Source organism: Coturnix japonica, chromosome 8 (genome assembly GCF_054131305.1).
Source record: "Coturnix japonica strain WE chromosome 8, WE-NBRP24, whole genome shotgun sequence".
Lineage (NCBI taxonomy): Eukaryota > Metazoa > Chordata > Aves > Galliformes > Phasianidae > Coturnix > Coturnix japonica.
The window spans coordinates 6221485-6243828 of NC_140670.1; the positions used below are offsets into that span (position 1 = coordinate 6221485).

The 22344-nt window shown below is 41.3% G+C and overlaps 1 protein-coding gene and 1 long non-coding RNA gene across 5 annotated transcripts in view; one reads left to right on the forward strand and one right to left on the reverse strand.

Annotated features, from left to right (window-relative positions):
• Positions 1-628: 628 nt before the first annotated feature.
• On the reverse strand, positions 629-18550 carry LOC116653619 (uncharacterized). Its single transcript, XR_014948855.1, has 3 exons — positions 18467-18550; positions 18167-18358; positions 629-1077 (listed from the first exon to the last, which is right to left on the reverse strand). It is a non-coding gene; the product is annotated as an uncharacterized LOC116653619 (long non-coding RNA).
• A 3221-nt stretch (positions 18551-21771) lies between these two features.
• The window catches only part of GRID1 (glutamate ionotropic receptor delta type subunit 1), a 474308-nt gene continuing 473735 nt past the window's right edge, over positions 21772-22344 (forward strand). For all 4 annotated transcript variants that reach the window (XM_015865985.3, XM_032445261.2, XM_085555004.1 and 1 more), the window contains exon 1: positions 21772-22168. In XM_015865985.3, coding sequence (XP_015721471.2) covers positions 22090-22168 — 79 coding nt within the window. In that variant the 5' untranslated portion in view covers positions 21772-22089. The remainder of the gene's footprint in view (positions 22169-22344) is intronic.

A 22344-nucleotide genomic window follows, 5' to 3' on the forward strand; every position in this document is an offset into this window, starting at 1 on the left:
AGCAGATGCATTATTGCAAGATTTTCTTGAAATAATTCTGCAAAAAATACAAAATCTGGGTTACTGGGAGTTTTATATTTTGATTAAAAGCCCAAAAAGAACGTGATAGCATGCACTTAGGATTACATGTTAGCAGTAAACTTAAAGGCATTCCTGTTTATTTTGGATTTAAAATGAAACACCTATGTGAAACTCTGAGAAATCATTAGCAACGCATTAAATGCTCAGCACCTTGGCAGTAATCATTTTGGTAAGAATTCAATGGGCAAGCACATAGAAAGGTAGAAAGGAGTTTATTCTTCTGGAAAATGTCAGCTTCCTTTCTTCAAAGCCCTCAATATATTGTTGTCTTCTGAAGTTTGGTCAGGATAAGATACCAGTTCTGAAGGGTGCTCCATTTACATGGGCAAGCACTGCAGTTGGTATTGAAGCAGTGTTCAACTTGTGTGTCTTGCCTGGCCACAGTAACTGGAATGTCAAAGATGGGCCAAAATGATTTATCTTGAAAGATGTGTTTTGGCCTGTAAGACAGTGCTAATCAGTGCCTTCAATTTTAGATGGTACTTGAATGCAGTTGGAGGCTGTACTTAAGTGCTGGCACATGGCAGTGCAGTATCTAACTCTAATTCCAACATCTGATGATTCTCAGATGGAGCCTTATCTGGGATGTACTGTTAACAACCTCAGTCTTAGGGTGAAAATTGTAGGTAATGATGAGAAGGTTTGCTTTCAAGACACAGATGGTGGGAAGAGCTGACCAGGCTGTTACTGTAATGTAATGGCTAAAATTAACTCTCTGATTCAGTCCGTGTTCTTGAAGGAGCACGGCTACTTCTGTCTGTTTTCTACCAGTCCACTGTGACTCCCTTAGTTTTACCTGATTGTTGGCTGTTTCCTATTCACCTGCATCTGCATTTCAGCAAGGTGTGCTTGCTAGTCCTGTGAGCTGTGCTGTGCAAGTCAAATGAGGTAAGGCTGTGCAGCTGTCATGAGTCAGTACACAGCATTCACTGGAATTCACGTGTCCCTCTAATGCCCCATGTCACAGAGCGGCCTCTTTCACTGCTGCTGTGAAACCTGTTGTGGAAGAAAAGGCCGTGTCCGTGAGTACCAGCAGAAATGTCTGAAATGAAAATGATGAAACCACTCAGAAGAAGATTAAAGTTCACTTAAGTCTGCCTGTCTTTTAAAATTTCTTCCTGCCCTGAAAATGTGTGACTTAATCAACTGAAAAAAATCTGTTTCTTGATACAGTTCCTGTAAGCTTTTTGGAGGAGCAGAGCTAAGAGATGCAGGTAATTTTTCAGATCATTTCACTTTGTACTTGAATTAAAAAAAATAAAAATAAAAAAAATAGCATGACACTTAAGATAATTAAAAATACTCACCATGCTTAGTTATGTGGGTTTTTTTTGTGTGCTCAACTTGAACTCACCTCTCCTCACTCTCATCCTTCTTGCTGCCTGTGGGAAGAACTGAGAGAAGGAACAGCTTTGCTGGAGTTTGATTTCTCACTTGAAGGACAGGCCCTATTGCTGCCTGCTGAGGTGTGTAGGTGACTTGACTCTGAGGCCTTCCTACTCTAAGGAAGTCAATTTATTTTCTGGACAAGATAAATCAGATTAGAGATAACCTGTATGCTTCTGTGACAGTATCAAAGGCAGCCAATCAAGCTGATAATAGCAGTATTATTACAAGGCATCTGATTCTCATCCATCACTAGAAAGATGTAATTAACTAAGAAAATACATTTGTTTTTTTTCTGAGTCTATACCTTGGTCACGGGGGTCAAGTACATAGAAGGCATCTATGTGTTAAAACTAGTTTTACAGTCTGAGTCAGAAAGAGGATTTGAACTGTTGGTTGGATATTTTATGGCACTCAATGCCTTCTGAAGCATGCTGCTTTCAAAACTATATTCACCTTGTGTTTGAGTTGCTAATGATCATTACTAGCTAGGAGTTGGATACTTGTCCTTAGGATGCCTCTAGAAAAAGATTAAATGGAGTCTAGCAGGAAGGGTACCACGGTAATTTTTTTTCTAGTGCTCCCCAAGTTCCAGGGAGCTAGTAATTAGCTAGAGCATGCTAAAAGCCATCAGACTAGCTGGGAGTTGTCTCAGAATATTCCTCTTCTACCTCTGCCCATTGCAGTACCATTGCAGACAGGTTTGTGAGGAAATCTGGAAATACTGTGAATAGAAATGCACTAAAAATATCCCAACTTTTGTTTAATTTATGGGTTTGCATAGTAAATGTAGCGTTCTTTCAAGTGCTGCTTTGTACCACTACCCTTATCATTTTTCCTTTACTTTTTAACCTGGAATAATATTCTTCCGAAAATGCATTGGAGCTAACTGTATTTTCATGTTTAATATGCACTTGGTCATGCAGTCCCTCTGTACTTTGCACTGGTGAGGCCATGCCTTGAATACTGTCTTCAGTTTTGGGCCTCTCGCTACAAGAAAGACATTAACTCCCTGGAGTGTGCCCAGGGAAGGGCAGTGATGACAGTGAAGGGTCTGAAGCACAGGTCTTAGAAGGAGCAGCCAAGGGAACCAGTATTATTCAGTCTGGAGGAGTCTCAAGGGAGACCATATCACTCTCTACAGCTCTCTGGAAGGAGTTTGTAGTGAGTCAGATGTTGGCCTCTGCTCCAGGGTAACTAGCAATAGGACAAGAGGGAATAGCCTCACACTGTACCAGCAAAAGTTTAGGTTGGATATTAGGAAAAACCTCTTCTCAGAAAGAGTAGCGATGCATTGGAACAGCTGCCTGGTGGATGGTGGGGTCACTGTCTCTGGAGGCATTCAAAAAGGTGTAGGTGTTGCACTGTGACATGGGCTAGAGTGGGCACAGGCATGGGATGATGGTTTGGGTAGATTATCTTGATTCTAGTTCATAGGATCTAAGTGATTGTATGATGTGCATGTTTGTGCAGTAATGTGGTTACTCCTTCCTGGGAATTAGACATGGGAAATGCAAGCCTTTTAATGAAGTCTGAAGCAGAATACTTTTTCAACAGCGCTTCTACTATATGGCTGATCACCAGTTATGATGATTTAAGCTGATAAAGATGAAAATATAGTCTTTAAGAGTTAATGTTGCAAAAATAACACTGCAGTAACGTGAAACGTTATGCAGGACTTAGCAATCTGCACTGAGGTGTCACCATGCCAAAGTATTTTACTGTGGTGTTGCTGTTGCATTCCATTTTTGTTGTTGTTTTCTTTCCCTGACAATACTGAAATGTTTGTGGAACTTCTTACCACAACTCCAAGTGTCGTCAGAGAAGATCTACCTGCCATTCATGATGAATGATGTCTAGGTGAAATAAATCTAAGATATGAAGGTACATAGCACTTACACACTAAGCAGTGCTGAAATTGGGCTGCGAGACAAAATGCTGATGACCTTGCAAACACTGAAACGAGACTGATGATGCAAGAAGTGGTGAAATGTGTATTTCAATGCTTAGTTGATAATGCACAATTTATTTTAAGACTATTGAACTGTGTAGTTATAATAAGGCAGATGCAGAATGTATATCTGCCACAGCTAGAGATGAATCTGAACTCTAATGGCAAATCCTGTTAGGTTCCTGTTGCTCAATACCTAAACCTAAATTTAGTTCTGTATTGCTCTATAGCACAGATACATATGCCATTATGTAGAGACATGAATCTAGTTACAGTTAATATTCCATTATGAAGCATTCTGTTTTGGACTTTATGATGTGAACTCTTGCAAGTCACTGTTTGCATAGGTTTTTGAACCATTGGGCTTCTGAATAATTCTCAGATCTGCTTTGGAAATGGTTTCATGTTGGAGTCTAATGTGGCCACTCTTGTACTGTAAGAGTACTGTAAGGCTACTGAGTGTAGGTCTAAGCGGTATTTAAATGTTTCTTGCTGTTATGTAGGATCTGTTCGACCACTCTGTTATGGGAATTTTGCTTCACAATTTGTACTGGTGCCTAGTGTACCTAACAATACAAAGTACAGAATCACAGAATATCTGTAGTTGGAAGGGACCTGCAAGGATGGTGGAGTTCAAGGCCTGTTCAACTACGCATCAGAAATGAGACATCCAGTTCAGATAACTGGTTGGGTGGTCTGGTTTCCTACTGCCATTGAGTAAGTAGTTATTGTTGAAGGTATCAGCAGAAACAAATGTTTCCCCATAGAGTTGTGTTTTTTAAACTTGTGCAAATACGGTGTTGAGCCATGACCACATTGGTACTTTATTCACAATGGTATTTTTGTACTTTTAAGGAGGGTTCCTTGTAGAACTTGTGCAGACTTGTAACAAAAAAGCACACGCAGAAAAACAGAAGCTGTCTTTAAGGCATTATAGTATGATCACACACTTTCTGAATATAGGATACATTTTTCATTTGTTAGGATTGGAAGTGTTTTAATTATGGTTTCAGTTTAGATCATTCAATCCACAGTTAACATTGCTTACATTAAAAGAAGGAGTTGTTTGTAAGATGTCACGGAGTTATAGAGACTCATAATTAAACTGCCTTTCAGGTGCCAAGCTTTAAGAGCCCTTTGGGCTGCTAGGTCTCTGCATTCTTACTGTTAAGAACAACTGAGAATTTACAGCCCAATTGCGTGCTTTTGTTTTTCGTGATTGTTGTTTTGGTTTTTGTTTGGTTTTTTTTTTCCCCTTAAACCAAGAGGTTGAAGGGATAGCAAGTGTAATATGCAGGGGATGAGGGAAAGGGATGTGTGGGAAAGAATTGTGTTAACCAGGTGGCTTCACCTTGCAGCTTTTGGGAGCCCTTGAAGGGAGTGAAGAAGAGATCAAGGCAGAGGGTCTCTGCCTAATTTCAAGCAAAGGAAGATCTGTGTGTGCTCTTTGCCTCACTGGTTCAACTCAGCAAGATTTTAGAATACCCTTTTTAAATCCAAAACTCCCTTGCACTTTTCATGTTTCCAAGCCCCCTGCAGTTGATTTGTCTGCATGGTATGTAGGTCATTCCAAAAGTAATGCCTCCTGTTTATTTCCATGGAGGTTACAACAGATACAAACAGTACAATAAAACTATTTGATAGAACAGATTTTCAGCTTCAGAACAGTGTTTTTCAATATAGTCACCATAGTGTAAGCTGTGCATTTTTGCCAGCAGTGAACAAGAGCCTGAATGTTGTGCTTACAAAAATCTGCACCAGCAGAGGTGACCCACTGTTTCACAGCTGCTGTGATAGCATTGCTGCTAGGAAAATGTTTCCTATGCAGTCCATCTTTCATTGGCCCAACGTGTTGATGAATTTCAGTGGGTGCTTTTTTTTCCTTCTTGGCAGAATTCAGTTCCACACCTTCGCTTCATGCATTCTTCTGTGCAAGGTTCCATTTTGTTAGACTGCCCTCAACTGCTGTCTGTCACGTGGCAACAAAATTAAGTGAAATACTGACAAGGAGATTCAATCTTCACTGCTGTATCACCAGCGTCTGGCTCTGATGTTGTAGGTTAGCGTTATAAAATAGGAGGCTTTTCTTTCAGAGCAGCATTTGAGGTTCCTCTTTCCTTTTGGACATGTATGAACTCATATTTACCTTTCCTTTCAGATCAATAAAACAAATCCAGCTTTTATTACTCATTCAGTAGAGGGTTCTCACTGATTAGAAGTTTCATGCAAAGGGAGCTCCTCTCCATTTGGCTCACTGAAATCTGTGTGCTCCTTGGTAACCTTTCATTTAATTAAGATGATCTGAAGAACCTCTAGAGACCTGTCTCTAGTGGATAGTATCGCTCTAGGAATCCATTTAGGGAACTGTCTGTCTTTTTAAAAATTAAGCATTTGGGAAGTCTAGGCCACCATCACATAAAACAAATGATAGGGAGGAAAGAGTTGCACAATCTGTAATATTTCTCTGACAAATACACAGTCAGTTACTACTGAGACACTTTGTGGTAGTACATTTAACAGCAGCCTTTAATGTGAAGGAGATATTACCAGCAAGCCTAAACTGAATCATGACTGTATATTCTCCACAGAGATTAAAGTAGCATCTATTTGTGTTTCCGCTTAATGCAGATTTGAACATGAGGGTGTGCTGATTATTTATTTGCTACATCTAGATACAACTGCCATTCATTTAAATGATTTTGAACAAACTAAGTAGTGGCATTTAATTAAAATACAGGCAGTGTTGTGCAGTTTTTGTTTTAGAATTGTTTGTGCCATCTGAAAACAGTTTAGTTCTTCATCTCAACTCTTCTTGCTATTATTTGCTATTCTTCTCGTTACTGCGTCATATTTAATAAGCTAAGTGAAGTTGCTGTGGTTTTCACCGACTTGTTTTATAGAACTGCCCTCATCTCCTGCTAAGCTTTGCTTCTATTTATTATCTTTCAACTCTGGCTCTTATAAAAATACCTCACTAACAGTGAATTTCTAGAAAAATCATGTTTGGCAATATTTGTAGAAACCAATAGGAATTTCTCTATATCCACCCCAAAATCCTCAATCCATTAGCAGTTAGTCTTAATCTTTTGGCCAAATTCAATTTATCACCCACCTACCTTGACTCAAATTACATCTTTGAGAATAAGGAGAATGCCTGTTTTCTTTTGGGGGTACATTGCTCCGAAGATTGATGTTGGAGGTTGATTGCGTGCCCTTGCATGAAAGTTTTATGTTTAGGGGGAGGCTTTGATGTTCTTTCTTATATTGACTGAGGCCAGGCAATATAAGCAGTGCTAGGTGCTCTCTGTATGCGAAAAAAGCAAATGGGAAGTTACTGTCAAGACTTTTCAATTTGCCTGAAATACTTAAATCAACCTATTATATATCAGAAATCATATGTTGATATCCCTGAAATACCAAATATTGCAATTTTGCAAATTGCATTGTCCCTTACAGTGCTCAGATATTTCTCCCTGTATTTCTTTGCTCCATGAACAGCGCAGAATTTATGGCTCTTGTTAGAACCAGTAGTCCTAATTAGACCTTTAGCCAGTGATATTATGTCCTTCAGCTTTATGCTGATATGAATACACAGTGGCCGTTTCAGAAAAATCAATCGCAGTTTCATTAATTGCATTAAAAGCAGCAGTTTATGCTCAAAGGGAAACTAAGCTCTGAATACTGGGCCATTTGTTGACTTAATTAGATATTGGAATCAATGATAGTCAAAATTACTAGACCTGATACACTCCAGTATTAACCTTCATTACGAGTGCTTTATTTTCATGGCAATATACAAGAACAGTGCAGCCTTTAAGTATCGACAAATGTAATGCAGATAGATTCATGTTTTAAGAAATGCCTTTTTGATGTCTATATTTTTATTTTTTATTTTTTTTCAAGAAAAAGAGTAGTTGCTATTTTGCCTGTGGTTGTTTTAGATTTCTGTGAGCTTCTCTCATGAGACACCTTCTCCTACAGAGATCAAAGAACAAAATCACTTCTATCACATTCGTGGATAATTGCAATATATCATTTAGTGTCTGTTATGCTATTTGAATGGCTGATCAAAATCAATTATATGAAAGTGTAAATTGCTTTTAAAATAGATTAATATCAGAAGACAGAAGATACGCTCTCAGGATATCTATCCGGTCTGTTTCTTGATGTTTAATGACTCAAGTTCTCTTAACCAAAGGCTTTAGTATTTCATGTTGTAGCATTATCAGCACCGCTGTGAGCTGCAGTTCCTGAACTGTCAGAAATTCTGTACATTAAGAAAAAACCTACAGATGGCATTTCAGAAATCCCATGTTTCACTGCCCTATGGATAGATACAATCAAATGCATAGTAAGAACCCAGCAAGAATAATATTACTTCTCTGTTAACTACATTTATTAATCATAAGCAAGCACTAATACCTTTTTTTTTTATCTTGTTGATTAACTCTGTAATATTGTTATTGTTGCAAGTCTAAGTTCATCTGAGTTCGTGTTTGAAGCTAGGTGCTAAGAATGCAAATGGTGCCTGCATCATCTTCCTATGATGTTCATATACATGTATTAAATCTGTGTCATAGTGAACAGTAAGGATGCATTTCAAATGGCTGGAAATCAGATTTTCTTGTTGTAGAAGGGAGAGTAGTAACTGGCAATTATGTTTAACGTAAGTCTTAGCTGAAGGGGGGTGAAAGAAATTGCTTTTAAAATAATAATAATGCCAAGTTGATGGAGATTGCTTATGGATGGCGTAACCAGCTGTGCAGGAGAAATGTTAAAAGATGGTTATGGAAGCATTTGGTATGTGGAAAACTCAGTTTGAAAGGAAGTTAGGTTAAAAAAAAACCTTGCATTTTATTATGATGTTGCCTTAAGACTATTATCCTTTTTGCTGTAAAGTTACTCTTCCTTTTCTCGTATAACTCCATTAAGGTTTATTTATTTATTTATTGAAAGGAAAGCAATGAGCTGCTTTTAGTTGTGTAAGAAGCAACCATCCTGTTAGGAGAAAATTGCAAGTGTGCTTTGGAACAGGGAAGGTATTGAAGAGAAAAGTACCCTTATTATTTGGTGCCTCTTGTTCTTTTGGGCAGTCCAAGTTCTGTCAACTCACTTGAGGCCTTGTTGAGGCTCTAACCATATGGACATATTGATTTTTGTATCAGCAATTCTAGTAATTCCTCAGCAAGGATTGGTCTTTCCAAATGAAACAGTGTGTCTGAGGCTGCCTTTAGCTTTAGGAAAGTCTGTGCATATTTGAGTTTATTTGGGCTTGCAGAATTCTGAGATCGATTTGCCCAGTTTTACATATAAAAGTTAAATGCTTTATTACAGGTGTTGCTGTGGTTTATTGCAGAAAATACTTACAAGAAAAATTTCATGCAAATGTACAGAGAGAAGCCTTGTTCTGTTGTGAATTGTATTAACGCTGTTTGTCAGCAGATAACGCCATGGAAGGAGTAGAATTGCCTCTTTGTCTTAACAAGTAATGAGACCAGTAGCTAATAGTAGCGTCATTAATAGCTATTTGTCTATTAGTCAAAATGGATAAAGACTTGCTATAGGATAGGATTTGGACCTGTGGTCATAAAAGGCTATTTGTGGTGGAACTGGAGCTTCCAGTGTAGTTGTTTTGGTTCTAGCCCTCTGCTGCTATAGATTGACCCTAAGAGTTGTGTTGGTTTTTCTAGATCCCTCCTTGGATTGTGCCATGGCTGTGGAGGAAGGCTGCATTTAATCCAGCTCTTATCTAGCCAGAGTGGTTGTGGGAGGAGGAATAGTCCAACACCGGGGCTGTAAGCTGCCTTTGGAAGGTGCAGAAAGATCTCACAAACTCCATACTGTGAAGCTGTTGGATGTCCATAAGCCTGTTGCCCAAGCATATGAATGTTAAATTGTTAACAAGGGATTGTTTTTCATGCTCCTGTTGTTTTAGAGCAGTGAGATACAGGAGGCTGGATTCTCTTCTAACACAGGCATTACTATCAAGGTATTAGATGCAGATGTGATTTCAATTAACTTTTCACTGTTGAGGAAATAAAAAAGAAACAGAGAGGTAAAAAATTGAGCATTTGCATGGAGAAAGACTTCATGCATTTCAGACTGGCCAAAATTTTATATTGTGTTAGTGACCAAGAAATAAGGCATTAGAAAGATGAGCTCTTTATCTCTTGTCTCTAAAGGGAGACCTCTTCATCTTACTTTTCTGCCTAGTTGTATAAAGATCAGGAAGGGCTCAGGTGATTGCAGCATTACATGTGTGTTTCAGTCAGTTTCCTATTTCTTCTTGAAGAATTAAACAACCAAAACCAGAAGTTCCACGGTAATGGACATGCAAGTTGAGAAAAGATGTCAAATTGAATAATCCTGATGAGCAAGACTACACAGTAAGGTTTTTAAAAAGCAGTCTTGCTAGTGCAGTAAATGTGTTACAGAAATACATGCTGCGTTAGTGGATGGGTAGACAGATCACCTCAAAAATTGCCTAAGAGTTATCATAAATGCTTCTCTGAATTAGTAGATTTTGGGAACTAAGTGGCAAAGCTGTAAAGTTCTAAAGGTCATCCTTTGGTGGTTGCCATTGCTGTGGAGTTCAGCAAGCACAGCCTTACCAGTCAGAAAGCAGGGGATTCGACCCTTGATGTTAGGATACTTTTCTTGGCTTGAATCTGAACTCAGGCTACCTGCAGGCCTCTTGTCTTTGCTTCCTCATCTATATTTTATTGTATCTTGAAGTCTAAAGCAGCGTACCAGCGTGCATTATGTACTGTGTAGAGTTTAATGCTGGTTGGAGCCTTGTACAGAAAGGGAGATGGTACTTGCTGAAAATCCTCCTTGTGTAGCCTTCATCCAAAGCAATTCATTCCTTTTCCTGTGAGCCAGAAACCTTTTATTTTTTGTGATCTGATTTGGTTATCTCTGGCTTTATTAATTTAATGATCTGATCGTTTGAATCTATCGATTTAATTGTAACTGTTCACTCAGTTTTATTCATTGCATTATTACATCTTTAATTAGTTTAGTAAAACTGTACAGTGAAGCATCTTAGTACTACTATGTTTCTTTTTCTTGTTCAGCTTTGAAATGAAATCCATATATAGACAGAAGAGATTTATTCCACTACGCTGCAACAAGAGTCATGAGCTCAAGGTTACCAGAACCGATGCATGAGAAATTCATTTGCATCTTGGTTTTGTTTCCTCAAGAGTGCCTTATAGTATCAGATGGTATCCTGAATCTCTTTCCCCTTTGTAAGCAATTGAAAGTTTGATTTTTTGTGTGTGTTTTTTGTGCTAATGGAAAATTGTTTGAGTTGGTATGGTGCCACATTCATCAACAGAGAGGGGTTTTCATCCTGTGTAAGGAAAATCACGATTTGCTTCTAGCTGCAGATAGTGAGAACTTCTGCTCCCGCATTTGCAAGTCTAAATATAGGAAATAATTCATTATATTTTTAAAATGCATCCTCTCAGGCTGTGTTGGCCAACACACATTAAACACACATTATGAAGGCAGCCGCTGATGGAACTGAACAGACAAGCTGCTGCCACTGAACGTGAGAAGCTGGGAATTGGTCCCTGTGTACCTACTTAGCAAGTATTGTGCAGGAACTACACACATACAGCTTGATGTGAAGGTGGGGAATGGGGCTGCTGGTACCTACATCTTTACTGTATTATAGCACATTTCCGGATTCTTAACCCATCTAGTGGCAGCTGACCCTGCAGTTGGCCTTACGGAACCGTACTGATAATGGGAGCTTTTAATCTCGTGAAATTTATTGGCACTGATCTAGATACAGGAAAAAAAAATTACATGCCTCATAGTGATCATCGTAGGGAGTGGTGTGACTTTGAAGGACCTGAGCGATGTTCTTTCTCCTCTCTCAGGTGACTCTGTAGTCAGGCAGTGTTATGATGGGTGGGAGAAAAGGAATGATGTCCCTGATAGAGGGCTTCCTCTTCTAGGGCCAGAAATGCCTCTGCTGAAAACAGTAGCAAGCTAAGGCTGAATTGCAAAGTTATGTTTCCCAGATGATTACACAAAATCCATGCATGTATCTCCACTTTAATTTTGAACAGCAAAGAGGAAAGCTCTCCCTTAGAAACACTTATCTGGGGTAGCCAAAAATTTGTTGAGCTGGGTGTCTTGGGCATTTTTGGATTGAAATGAGAAACAGTTGTGGGAAAACCATCTGCCTGTTGAATCAAGTACTGCAGTTAATAATTGCATATGTTGTCGGGTTTGTTTTTTTTTTTTTTTTTAAATGGATGAGAGAATGTAACTGAATTGATATAACATGGCTTTGCAGGGACATGTTCTGTTATAGCTGTTCTTTAATATAATAGCAGTTGTCTTCGATGTGGAATTCGGGGGGATGTGAGGGTTCATGTATGTATTAAAAGACCTATTTTATGTGCATATTGCAATGGTGTTTGATAGCTAGTTTGTACACAGGACTTCTGAGCTTTCAAAGGAAAGCCAGGTAGGTGGTAACAGAGCAGTGGGAGAAGATCAAGTAGCTGGAGCAAATCTATCCCACTGATCTTCAAAGTGAGCACACAGGGTAATTGTGTTCCTCTGAGTTTTTCAGCTGGTCGGTTGCTCTGACCCACCATGGCAGTGAGATGAGGGACCTGTGGAGAAGTTGCTCATTTGCTCTGTGATAATCTTGATTCAGTTTGATTCGATTCTCCTCTCATTGTGCCCGGGTTTTGATTTGGCCCTGAGTTGATGGAAGGGAGGTTGCTGTTGCGTGGACTCATATTAAATGCACAGGGTTTTTAGGATTTGGGAGGGCTATATCAATTGCTACTGGTCCTCACATGCCCTTCTCTGCAAGCTCTGTCTTACAGTAATTCTGTTGACATAGATGAAAGTAGTAGAGCAGTCACTGGTTTAATTAAGAGTCCACAAGTGCAAGCAGGAAAGCAGTTTGCTTGAAACAGCTGGACTTAATGTTGGCAAATCCTGTTATGCCACCTACGTCTCCTAAATGTATTTTACTTGGTAAAATACAGTAACTAGTGAAATGATTGAATACTATATGCACTGTAAATTAGTGTCTGTACTGGATTGATTTGAAGCCTGATTAAATCATAGAATTACCGAGGCTGGAAAAGGCCTCCGAGATCATCCAGTCCAACTGTCCACCTACCCCTGCTATTTCTCCACTAAACCACATCCCTCACTACAACATCTCAGTGTTTCCTAAACACCTCCATGGACAGCGACTCAACCTCCTCTTGTTCCAGCACCTGACCAATCCTCCCCTTTCAAACTTTCTCCTTGAAAGGGGAACCTGTAGTACTGTATAAACCTCAGTTACATGGCAGGCTCTAAGCTCTCTGAACAAACCACTGCAGCAAGTAAAATACAGTTTGTCTGTAATGAGAAGTCCATCAAAAGCACAAGTAACTAGCAGTAATTTAGAGGTAATGCTCCAAAGACAAGGAGTTAAAGGCTCAGAAAAAGAATCTCCCTTTATTGTAGTGTGTGCTGTAAAGATCACTCCATGTACTCAACGTTTTTGTAGACTTGGTGCTTGTAATACTGAGTGAAACAAAGATTTTGTGATGCGTTCAGACTTCCCAGCAGAAATAATCTAGATTCAGAGAAGTACGGTCTTTGAGCATTACTGCAACAAAACCTGCTTTGCAAACTGAGCTTCAGCTGGCAGAGTAATAAGATAACCCAGAGATTCCCACCAACTTGGGAGCTATTGGATGTATGAGGAAAAAGCACAAGCAGCATTGGAGTTGTGAGGAAATATTTGTAAGCTACTTCTGGAATGTAGTAAGTAGCACCCTGGGTAATCTGGTCAATCAGTGGCTTGCTGTTGATATATCTGGAGGACTGTTTGAGAGTGAAAATTCTATTGTAGTGATTTTATACATCCACTTTTGGTTTTTGAATTAGAGGTGCAGGCATACACTTGATGTTTGATGTTGAATTTTTTTTTCCTTTTCTCCTGTGTATGATTTATTTAATGTAAAATGTTCTTCCAAGAGTGGTTTGCTTATTTCCTTGTGGAGTCCTGCATGACTCAGAGTGCTATATGAAGAACATGTCTGTGTTTGTGGGGAGTAGAAATCCCTACTTAGGTATGCTCTGTAAGGTGACATTCAATTTAATAGAATATCTTTCAGGGAGAACTAGTTAGGAGGGAAAAAAAAATTGTATTTTAAAATAATAATTCTGAAGCATATTGTGTGTGAAGTGCTCAAAGCTTGTATTACTGAAATCATGCTGGTGTAAATTTGCAATATGTGTTAAAGTCAGCAGTATTACTTGTAGTCCCGTAATATAATCTGTAAAGAAAGGATTGTTGCTGGGGAACGTAATTCGAATTTGGTCTTAAAGTACTTGCCTGAAAGCTGAATCCTAACAGTCTTGAAAACAAGACTCCTGATCAGTGCTGTTGCTTAAAAACCAGTGTTGTGTGTGACGTGGTCATGTGTGATAAATACGGTACTGTAAAGACAGCTATTTAAATTGCAGACATGCATGCAGCTGGATAGTACACAGCTGTAGTAGAATATATTGTTGTGTGGTACAGGACCAGTGAGAACAAAAGATGTAGTGTATTTAATGATATTATGAAAATACAGATGAACTGGGGTGTTTTGGAAGACACTGGCTGTTCACTAGGGAGCCAAGGCAGGGACTGGACTGCAGCTTGTAGTGCTGTATTCTTAAGGTGCCTCCTGATTTTATTGTCCCTGCACTTTGCATAAAACCTTTATCTGTGATTTCTTAGAATATATTCTTTCCGGTCAGAAGGCCAGAAAAAAGTTCTGGGGCTTTTTTATATTAATTATCTCAGAACTGCTGGTGAGTCAGGTGAGAAATGTGTCCAGTAGTAATTTGAAGTTAATTTCTAATAGGAATCAATAACACAAGGCTGTTGGTTCCAGTGCATTTTTACTGAGCTGTAAGGGAGTTTTTAAACTTTTATGTGCATATCTGTATGTGTGAATTTAAAATTGTGTACTGTGGCAGTCGCCCCCTAAAAGGAATGTTAGAAAACTGTGTGGTCTTTGGTTACCTATGTACTTTATATGCACCCATATGCACACAAACCCTACACCGTGGCTGTGTAAATGGGAATTGGCAGGTGATGAAGGAAGAGAGATGTGAAGGAATGATGCACTGTTAAGATGGGCCAGTTATGACTTCAACTATTGGAAATTGTGTGTGTCTGGGTGTGTTTGTGGAAATATCTGCTTTTGAGTGAGTGTCATAGAAAAATCCACAGAAAAGCAATCTGATATAAACTGAAATGATACAGGGAAACTTGACTTTGATTGTAGCTACCCCATTCATGCACACAAGTACTCTGTGCAATCTAGAAGTAGGACAAAAGTGGTATGTTTTGCTCTTCTCTCCTTTTTTTTTTTTTCAGTGGGCTGTACAGACACATTGGAATGCAGGTTTTTTTTAATATCTCAAAATAGGCATATATTCTTTCCCACTCCTTCCCCAGCACCCCATCATCAGGACATCCCTGTCTCAGGTGGGAGACTTAGCTCAGGTGCCTGCTCTAGATGAGTTGAACAAGTGACTTGAATTTCACTGAAAGATGGATGGAACCACCAAACATCTTGTAGTTGTAGGTGGGCTTGTCTGTAGAGTTTTCCCTATCCCTTTCAGTGGAAGTGGGTTTTTGTTTTATTTTTCTTCCCCTCTCATACAGGATGAAAAATTAAACAAAAACAAAAATCATGGAGCAATTGATATCCCGTCATTCAGATCAGCAAAGAAGCCTGGAAATTGGATGTTTGCATCCATACTCAACTACATGGAATGAGCTGGTCCTGAGGACCACATGAAACATTTTTCTAATTGCAAGTATTTTAAATGGGGGATAACTTTGTACTTAATGTATGATTCACCAACTTGGAAATACTTGAAATTCACTGTTTGACCTGCCAAAAATAAACCTACCGTGTCTCCTCTACACCTCCTAGAGAAGTAGGACAGCTGACCAAGGCCAGCAACTAAGGAAAGGAACTTGATGTTCTTGTTCCCCCTTAAACTGAGAACTGAATACAATGTTCATGCAACAGTCCACTCGATTAGTCATGAAATGAAATGGTGACTCTGGTGGGAATGGAGCCCAGGAATTGCCACCCCTTTGCTCCAACTGCAGGATGGAACTGCTTAAAAAAAAAACACAAACAAAAAAAACCCATCTGGGGAAACTGAAAATGTATAAAACATTATTCAGTACCATGACAGATTATCACAGTGGTTGGTTTGAATGCACCCTCACCCAGATTTGCAATAAAGAAAAAGTTTACTACAATAAATCTTGAAGTCAGGCATACAGTGAGAGTCAAATGGATGTTTCTGTTATAAAGTCTTCATTTCATACATTCCTGAATATGTGAGTATGAATTATGAACTCCATGACTGGCAAATTTTTCCTGAAGAGAAGATGCAGATCCCTGTGAAGAATGTATTGTCCCCTGCTCTGTGTGTGTGGCTTCCATTAATGTTAATAGAGTCACTGAAAAAGCAAATATTTACTTGTTTGTACAAATGGCTTCAAAATAGATGTTGCAATAGCAAGCTGGAAGAAAAAATACGCTACATGGTACAACACAACATGTCAAAAAAGAGAACCTACTAGCTGGAAGAAGCGGCCCATTGTGAAACAGTCATTATATTTAATATGTTTCAGATTGGACTGTTGAGAAAGATCAGGTTTTCTTTAATGTAAAATTACTTTCCATTTAGAGTACTTCTCACTGTGAGGCTTTTAAAGGACTCTGCACATAGAAACTGCATCAGTATTTAGTGATAGCGAAAGGCTGAGTTAGTGCAATTGAAAGGTCCTTATTTGGCTGAGATGCAGCAAAGGATAGTTTGCTGGCTTGTAGCAAAATCCTTCTGCTTACATGGCTCCTCTGTAGCTTTGACAATGAAGTAGCAGCAAACAGAAGATCAGTTACCATGACTTGGCTGGAGGGCACAACTTTTCAAATATACTTGTTCAGTCTTTTTTACCTGCCACACCATACAGCAGCACCTGCTTTACTGGTTTTGTTACTGTCTGGATGGGTAAAGTGAGGAGCAGCAAGAATATGACTTTTCCGGTGTCCTAATGAAGTGAACTGCAGGACAACTTCTAGTAATTTCCTTTGGCAGGTGTACCCTCCCCATCATTTGTATCAATCCTAACAAGGGAAGGATATATTCTTAGAGTTAAGCGTTAAGTTTTATAATAGTGGGAGTGTTGGGAAATGTGTTTGTACTGAAGTATCTATACAACACAGGTGCCATTCCTGACCTGTTATGTGAGAAGGTGTGAGATCAGTCAGTACATATTTATGGTGGTTATACAGGTAATGAGATCTGGGGTTTTTCTGGTTTTGGTTTTGTACTTGGACTTGAACCCTTTGGGTTTCTATGAAGACAGAAGGACAACTGCTTTAGCAATGTCTCGGTATCCATGAAAGACAGATTGAGACTGGATGTCCTGCTCACTGCAGATGTTGCAACACAAAGCAACTTGTAATGATTTGGACCATAGACACAGAATTATTTCTGCTTTCCTGTCTGCCCTAATAGAAGCAGGAATTCCTTGGAGATGATTACTTCTCTTTTGCAGATAAATTTGTAGTATTTCTCTCTCTTAGTTGTGTGCCAAGTTCTGAGATTTATTTTGATGTAGCTACTGTTAAATTATGAATAGCTAATGAACATTTTGTCCTTCAGAAGCTTGCATCTTTATGGAATTGTACTGTTACAGACACACCAGTTGTACTTACTTTGTTTCATGTCTTAAATTTTTTAGGAAAAAGCCCAGCTCAGAAAGCCAACTTATGGAACTTAGACTTTTCCAGTCAGCGTCCAGTGGATATAATGACAAGGGCCTTGCTTAGAAATGGAGAAGATATTTTTCCCATGAGTATGAGTTTTACTCGCATCTCCAATGGTCCTGACAAATAATTCTTTGTCCATCAGAGTTTTAGAGCTGTTTCCAAGGTACCTAGTGGTGGTAGTAAGATGTTGTGAATGAGGAGATTGCTTTTGAGTTTATTCTACTTATTCAGTAGAAATGCCAAGACAGGTTACATTTACCAACTCTGATACAGCCTACCAGAGTCTAAAATAACTGTATCAGGAACATGTGGAACGTTGGGAAAGCCTATGAATGCCTTCATATATTGTAAAGAAAGTGCCTGCTAAGGAGAAACAAGGCATGAAAAGCCACAATTGGAAGAGAGGAGTGGGGAAGTAGATATGAGTCTTATCAAGATACGGCAAGTATTGAATAATAGAATTAAGCAAACATAAGTGTGAATTAAAACAAATATAGGCTGTGTGTACTCTACTGAATTAAATCAGGTAAAAATCTGAGACTAATAGTTCTTTGCCTTCTTTATGGTATGTTAAAAGGCACATGAATTCAAATAGTGTTGACTGTAGCAAAGTTTCATATTGTTAGTAGGTACACAACAAATTAAGCTAGAAGGTCAACTGTCCTGCAGTTGTAGTTTAACCCCAGTAGATAACCAAGTACCGTACAGCTGCTTGCTCACCCCAGAGGATGGGGGGAAGAGAGGGCAAGAGATAGGAAATTTATGAGCTCTGGTAGAGACAGTTCACTAAGGAAGGAGCAACAAGCAGCAGCAATAGAAACAAAGGAGCAACAAGTAAAAAAAAATATCCAAACAAAAAACCCTGAACAAAACAGGAACATCCTAAATAAAACAAGTGATACAAAATGCAGTTGCTCACCACCAGCTGACTCCTCTCGGTCTCACTACTGAGCATGATGCTGTGTGGTATTAGATATTCCTCTGGTCAGTTGGGCTCAGCTGTCCTGGCTGTGTCAACTCCCAATTCCTTGCACACCCCCAAACCACCTTGCTGGCAGTGCAGAATGAGAAGCAAAGTCCTTGACTCTGTGTTAGCACTCCTCTGCAACAGCTGAAACGTCAGTGTGTTATGCACACATTGTCATTGCATATCCAAAAACATAGCACCATATGAACTACTACGAAGGAAATTAACTCTATCCCAACCAAACCAGCATACCTGTGAAGAGCTTTATAATTCAGCAACCTCTTCATGCACAGACACACGAGTCCATTACTCTTGGAAGGTTATCATACCGTGCTGTCAACCATGAAAGTAGGGAGGAAAAAAAGAAAGGCTTCTGTAAGCTAAAGGAAATTTCAGTAAACCATTGAAATCTTGGGCTGTCACTGCAAGAGAATGACAGTCAAATGACCGTAAGCACAAAAATCTAAACACTTAGCAAGCAATCACAGATCGGAGGGCTTTTTTTTAATCATTGTTTCCAAAGAGAAGCAGAACTATTCGATTTCTTCCTTTCAAATGCAGTTAATTTGTTGTGCTAACTACTGGCCTTCTTTTGGATATTGGGGAGGAGACTGAGTATTACGATGTTGTGTTAGTCTTTTCAGTTAGCTTTCTTAGTTATTGAGACCTGCAGACTGATTAGCTGACATATGTGTAACTGATACTGAAAAGGAGCTTCTTTGGGAGGGAATAGTAATCATTGCTATGTGCAGTCACATAGATACATATGTATGTTTTAAGAGCTAGCTTTTAACTTAGCTAAGTACAAACGCTTAGGCCTTATGGATTTGTGCTGCAGACGGGGATGGAGAATCTCTCCCACTCCCATTAAGTGTCCTTTCTTTCCCCTGCTGGAGTTAAAAGGTTCTTGAATAAACTGTGGGGGTTATCTTCAGAGAAGGTTATTTCCCCTGACTGGCCTACACACACCCTGAATCTCTTTTGTTTTCCCCCTCATCAGACAACATCCGTAATTACCCTCTAATGCTTCATACCCCATTTTAAGCACTTAACATTGTTCTTTTACATGGGGAAGTCTTAGTTTAGCTATAGCAGATGGATGGTTAGAAAAAGACAGGAGAAATGTTGACGAGGGTGGGGGTGGGTGAGATTGACAAGGACAAAGGGAAATGGTCTTAAGCTGAAGGAGGGAAGACTTAGGTTGGGTATCAGGGGAAGTTCTTTACTTTGAGAGTGGTGAGGTGCTGGAACAGCTGCCCAGAGAGGCTGTGGGTGTCCCGTCCCTGGAGGTGTTCAAGGCCAGGTTGGATGGGGCCCTGGGCAGCCTGATCTAGTACTAAACATGGAGGAGGCTGGTGGCCCTGCCTGTGTTAGGGGGGGTTGGAGATTTGTGATCCTTGATGTCCCTTCCAACCCAGGCTGCTTTGTGTTCTTGTGAATCTTAAAGGCTCTCCATGTGTTCTAAGTATAGGCAACGATCCAGAAAAAGTCTTAAGGTTCTGGTCTCGCTTAGGGAGCAGCTTTGTTCATCCTGTAGTATATGCTCAGCAAACATCAGGGGTTTTTCCCATGCAGGCATTTCCTGCAGCTGTAGTTCTGGAGTTGTCTTTCAGAATATGCAGCGGGGAGAGACAGAGCTAAGTGCCAAGCTCTGAATAGACAAGTTTCATTCCACGTTTGCTCTAACAACAGAAATGAGCACAGTGATATCTTGTGATAGGTTAGCTTAAAATCACCGCAGTGCTTTGCAAAGGTAATATAGCTGTTAGAGATGTGCATAGAATTGCATCTGTTGCCAAGGAGCTGATCTTTGAATAGTGACTGTTGCTTGAGTTGGGTATTTACTTGGTGTTTTTGGAATGAGAGGCCTTTCTTTTGTGGGTGCTGTAAATCCATTGGTACCTTCTGCAGTAATGTGTAATGAGTGATGGAGTATCCATGATGGTGGAAGCCTGCTCCCAGATGCTGGGAATATAACTGACTGGGATCTGGGTGCTTACATAAATAGCAGGGTTCATAGCTGCTGGGATCCCAAAGCGTGTTTCCAGCACAAATAAATTAAGCCTATTTCCCCAGCCTGATGTGGAAACGCTTCCTCTCCACTTCCCATAAGTCCCCCTTGTGAACTTGTTGCTGACATATATATGACTGCGGTCAATACAGGTGTTTAACTTTTTGAAGAGCCTATGTAAGTCACTAAGTGCATATTGATTGGAAGCAAATGTAGATCAGAATTAATTTTGGCTCGCTAACGTAGTCAAATAAGGAACATTTCTATTGATCTTTGTCCCAGAAGCCAATTATCAGGATTAAGTGTTTTTATTACGTGAAATATGGCAAATGCTATTTAATCATTGTGCATCGATCAGTGTGAAATCGCATCTTTAGGACAGGGACTGTAAGTAAGAGCTGTTAACGAGTGATTTATTTGTCAAGCGTTTCTCGTTTTCATTTGCCCGCCGCTTTTCCGTCCTCCGAGGTGCGCAGTAACCGCCTCCAGCCCGGAGGATGCTGGTGGGTGCGGAGCAACAGGGCTCCCTTCCAGCTCCATCCAGACGCGCGTTCCCTCCCCCTCCTGCCTCTCCATTCACCTTAAACCCTGTCTGTGTTTGCTGCTCCTCCGTTCTAAGCGGTTTTGCCGTGTTGTGCTTTCTCTATTCAATAAACACGCTCCCTCTGGCAAGCGACTAATCCGAAGAATCCGGAGTGTTTAGCGGCGTCCGGCCGAGGCGCTGGCAGTAGAAGCGGGCTGCTGCGTTTGCCCAGCCGCCACATCGCTCCCTCCCGGGCAGGTCCTGCCGAGCAGCACGGCGCTACCGAGGCGGCGACCTCCGGGACTCCGCCGTGCGTCGCGTTATCCGAACGCTGACGTTCTCTGTATGTATCGCCCCGGCCCCGCAGCAACTTGATAGCGTTGGTAACATCCTGCTCGCTGCTCCCTCTTCTTGGCAGCGGTTTTGATTACGGTTCGGGCTCCTGAATGAATTTGTTTTCTCGGGATCCTCGGCGTATTGAGACGCTCGTCACGTTTGGGTGCCTGCAATCACTGATGCGTTTGTTTTAGGGGATGAATTAGTCTTCTGAGTCCGCGCACGTCCAATTTATGAATTAGATTTCATTGAAAGCTAGAACAAACCAAGCCGAGCAGCGGTTTTGCCGCACCACTTTTTATCCCACCTCTTGGCTTCCGGCACGGGGGGGTGGTGGGGGAAATCTCCCCATCCCGTCTCTCACCCCGCGCTCTTACCTGCCGGCATCCCCTCGCCCCCCGCTTTCCTTCGTGCTCCTGAATCCCCAGCCCCTCTCAGCCCGGCAGCCGCACGATACGTAACATCATTCCCGGCGTATCCCTCCGTGCATCTCCGCGGCCGGTTCCCCCCGCTTCGCATCTCCCTCCCGCTCCGTGGCGGAGCTGCCAGCTCCCCCTCCGCGTCTCCCGGTCGCCCACCGCCCGCACCCCGCCGCGCCGTGCCCCGGCGGCACCGAGCGCCGAGGCTCCGCAGTGACGTGGCGCGGGGGGCGGGCGGCGGCGGCGGCGGCGGGGGGGGCCGCTCCGCAGTTCGCGGTCTGCCGGCGCCCCGGCACACACCGAGCGCTGGAGGCTCCGTCGCGCCGCCTGCCAAGCCGGGATCTACCGTCGCGCTGTTTCGGCCCCTTCTTTCTTCTCTCCGCATCGTCCGCTTCCCCCCGATCTCGGAGGGGAACCTCTGCGTTCCGTGCCGATTTGGGATTATTTTGCTACGGGGGGTGTCGAGGCATCCCGCCCTCCCGCGCCGCCTGCTCCACCTGCCCTTGCGCCTTTCTTCTTCTTTCCCCCCCCCCCCCCCTTGCCTCTCCACCGAGCCCGGGCTGATGTGCTGCGCGAGAGGCTGGAAATGGAAGTGTTGATGCTCTGGCTTTTCCCCTGGATATTTCAGTGCGTTTCGGTGCGGGCGGACTCCATCATCCACATCGGTAAGAGAGGGAACGCGGGGGGTTGGTCGGATGGGGGGGGGGAGCTTGAGGGGGAACGCGGTAGATAAATAAATTAAGGGATCTTCTCGTTCGACCGCTGTCATCTTTCAGGCAGCGAATGAGCCCAACTCCGCGGAGAGACGGGGGAGAGGGGTGCAGGGAAACGCATCCGGATC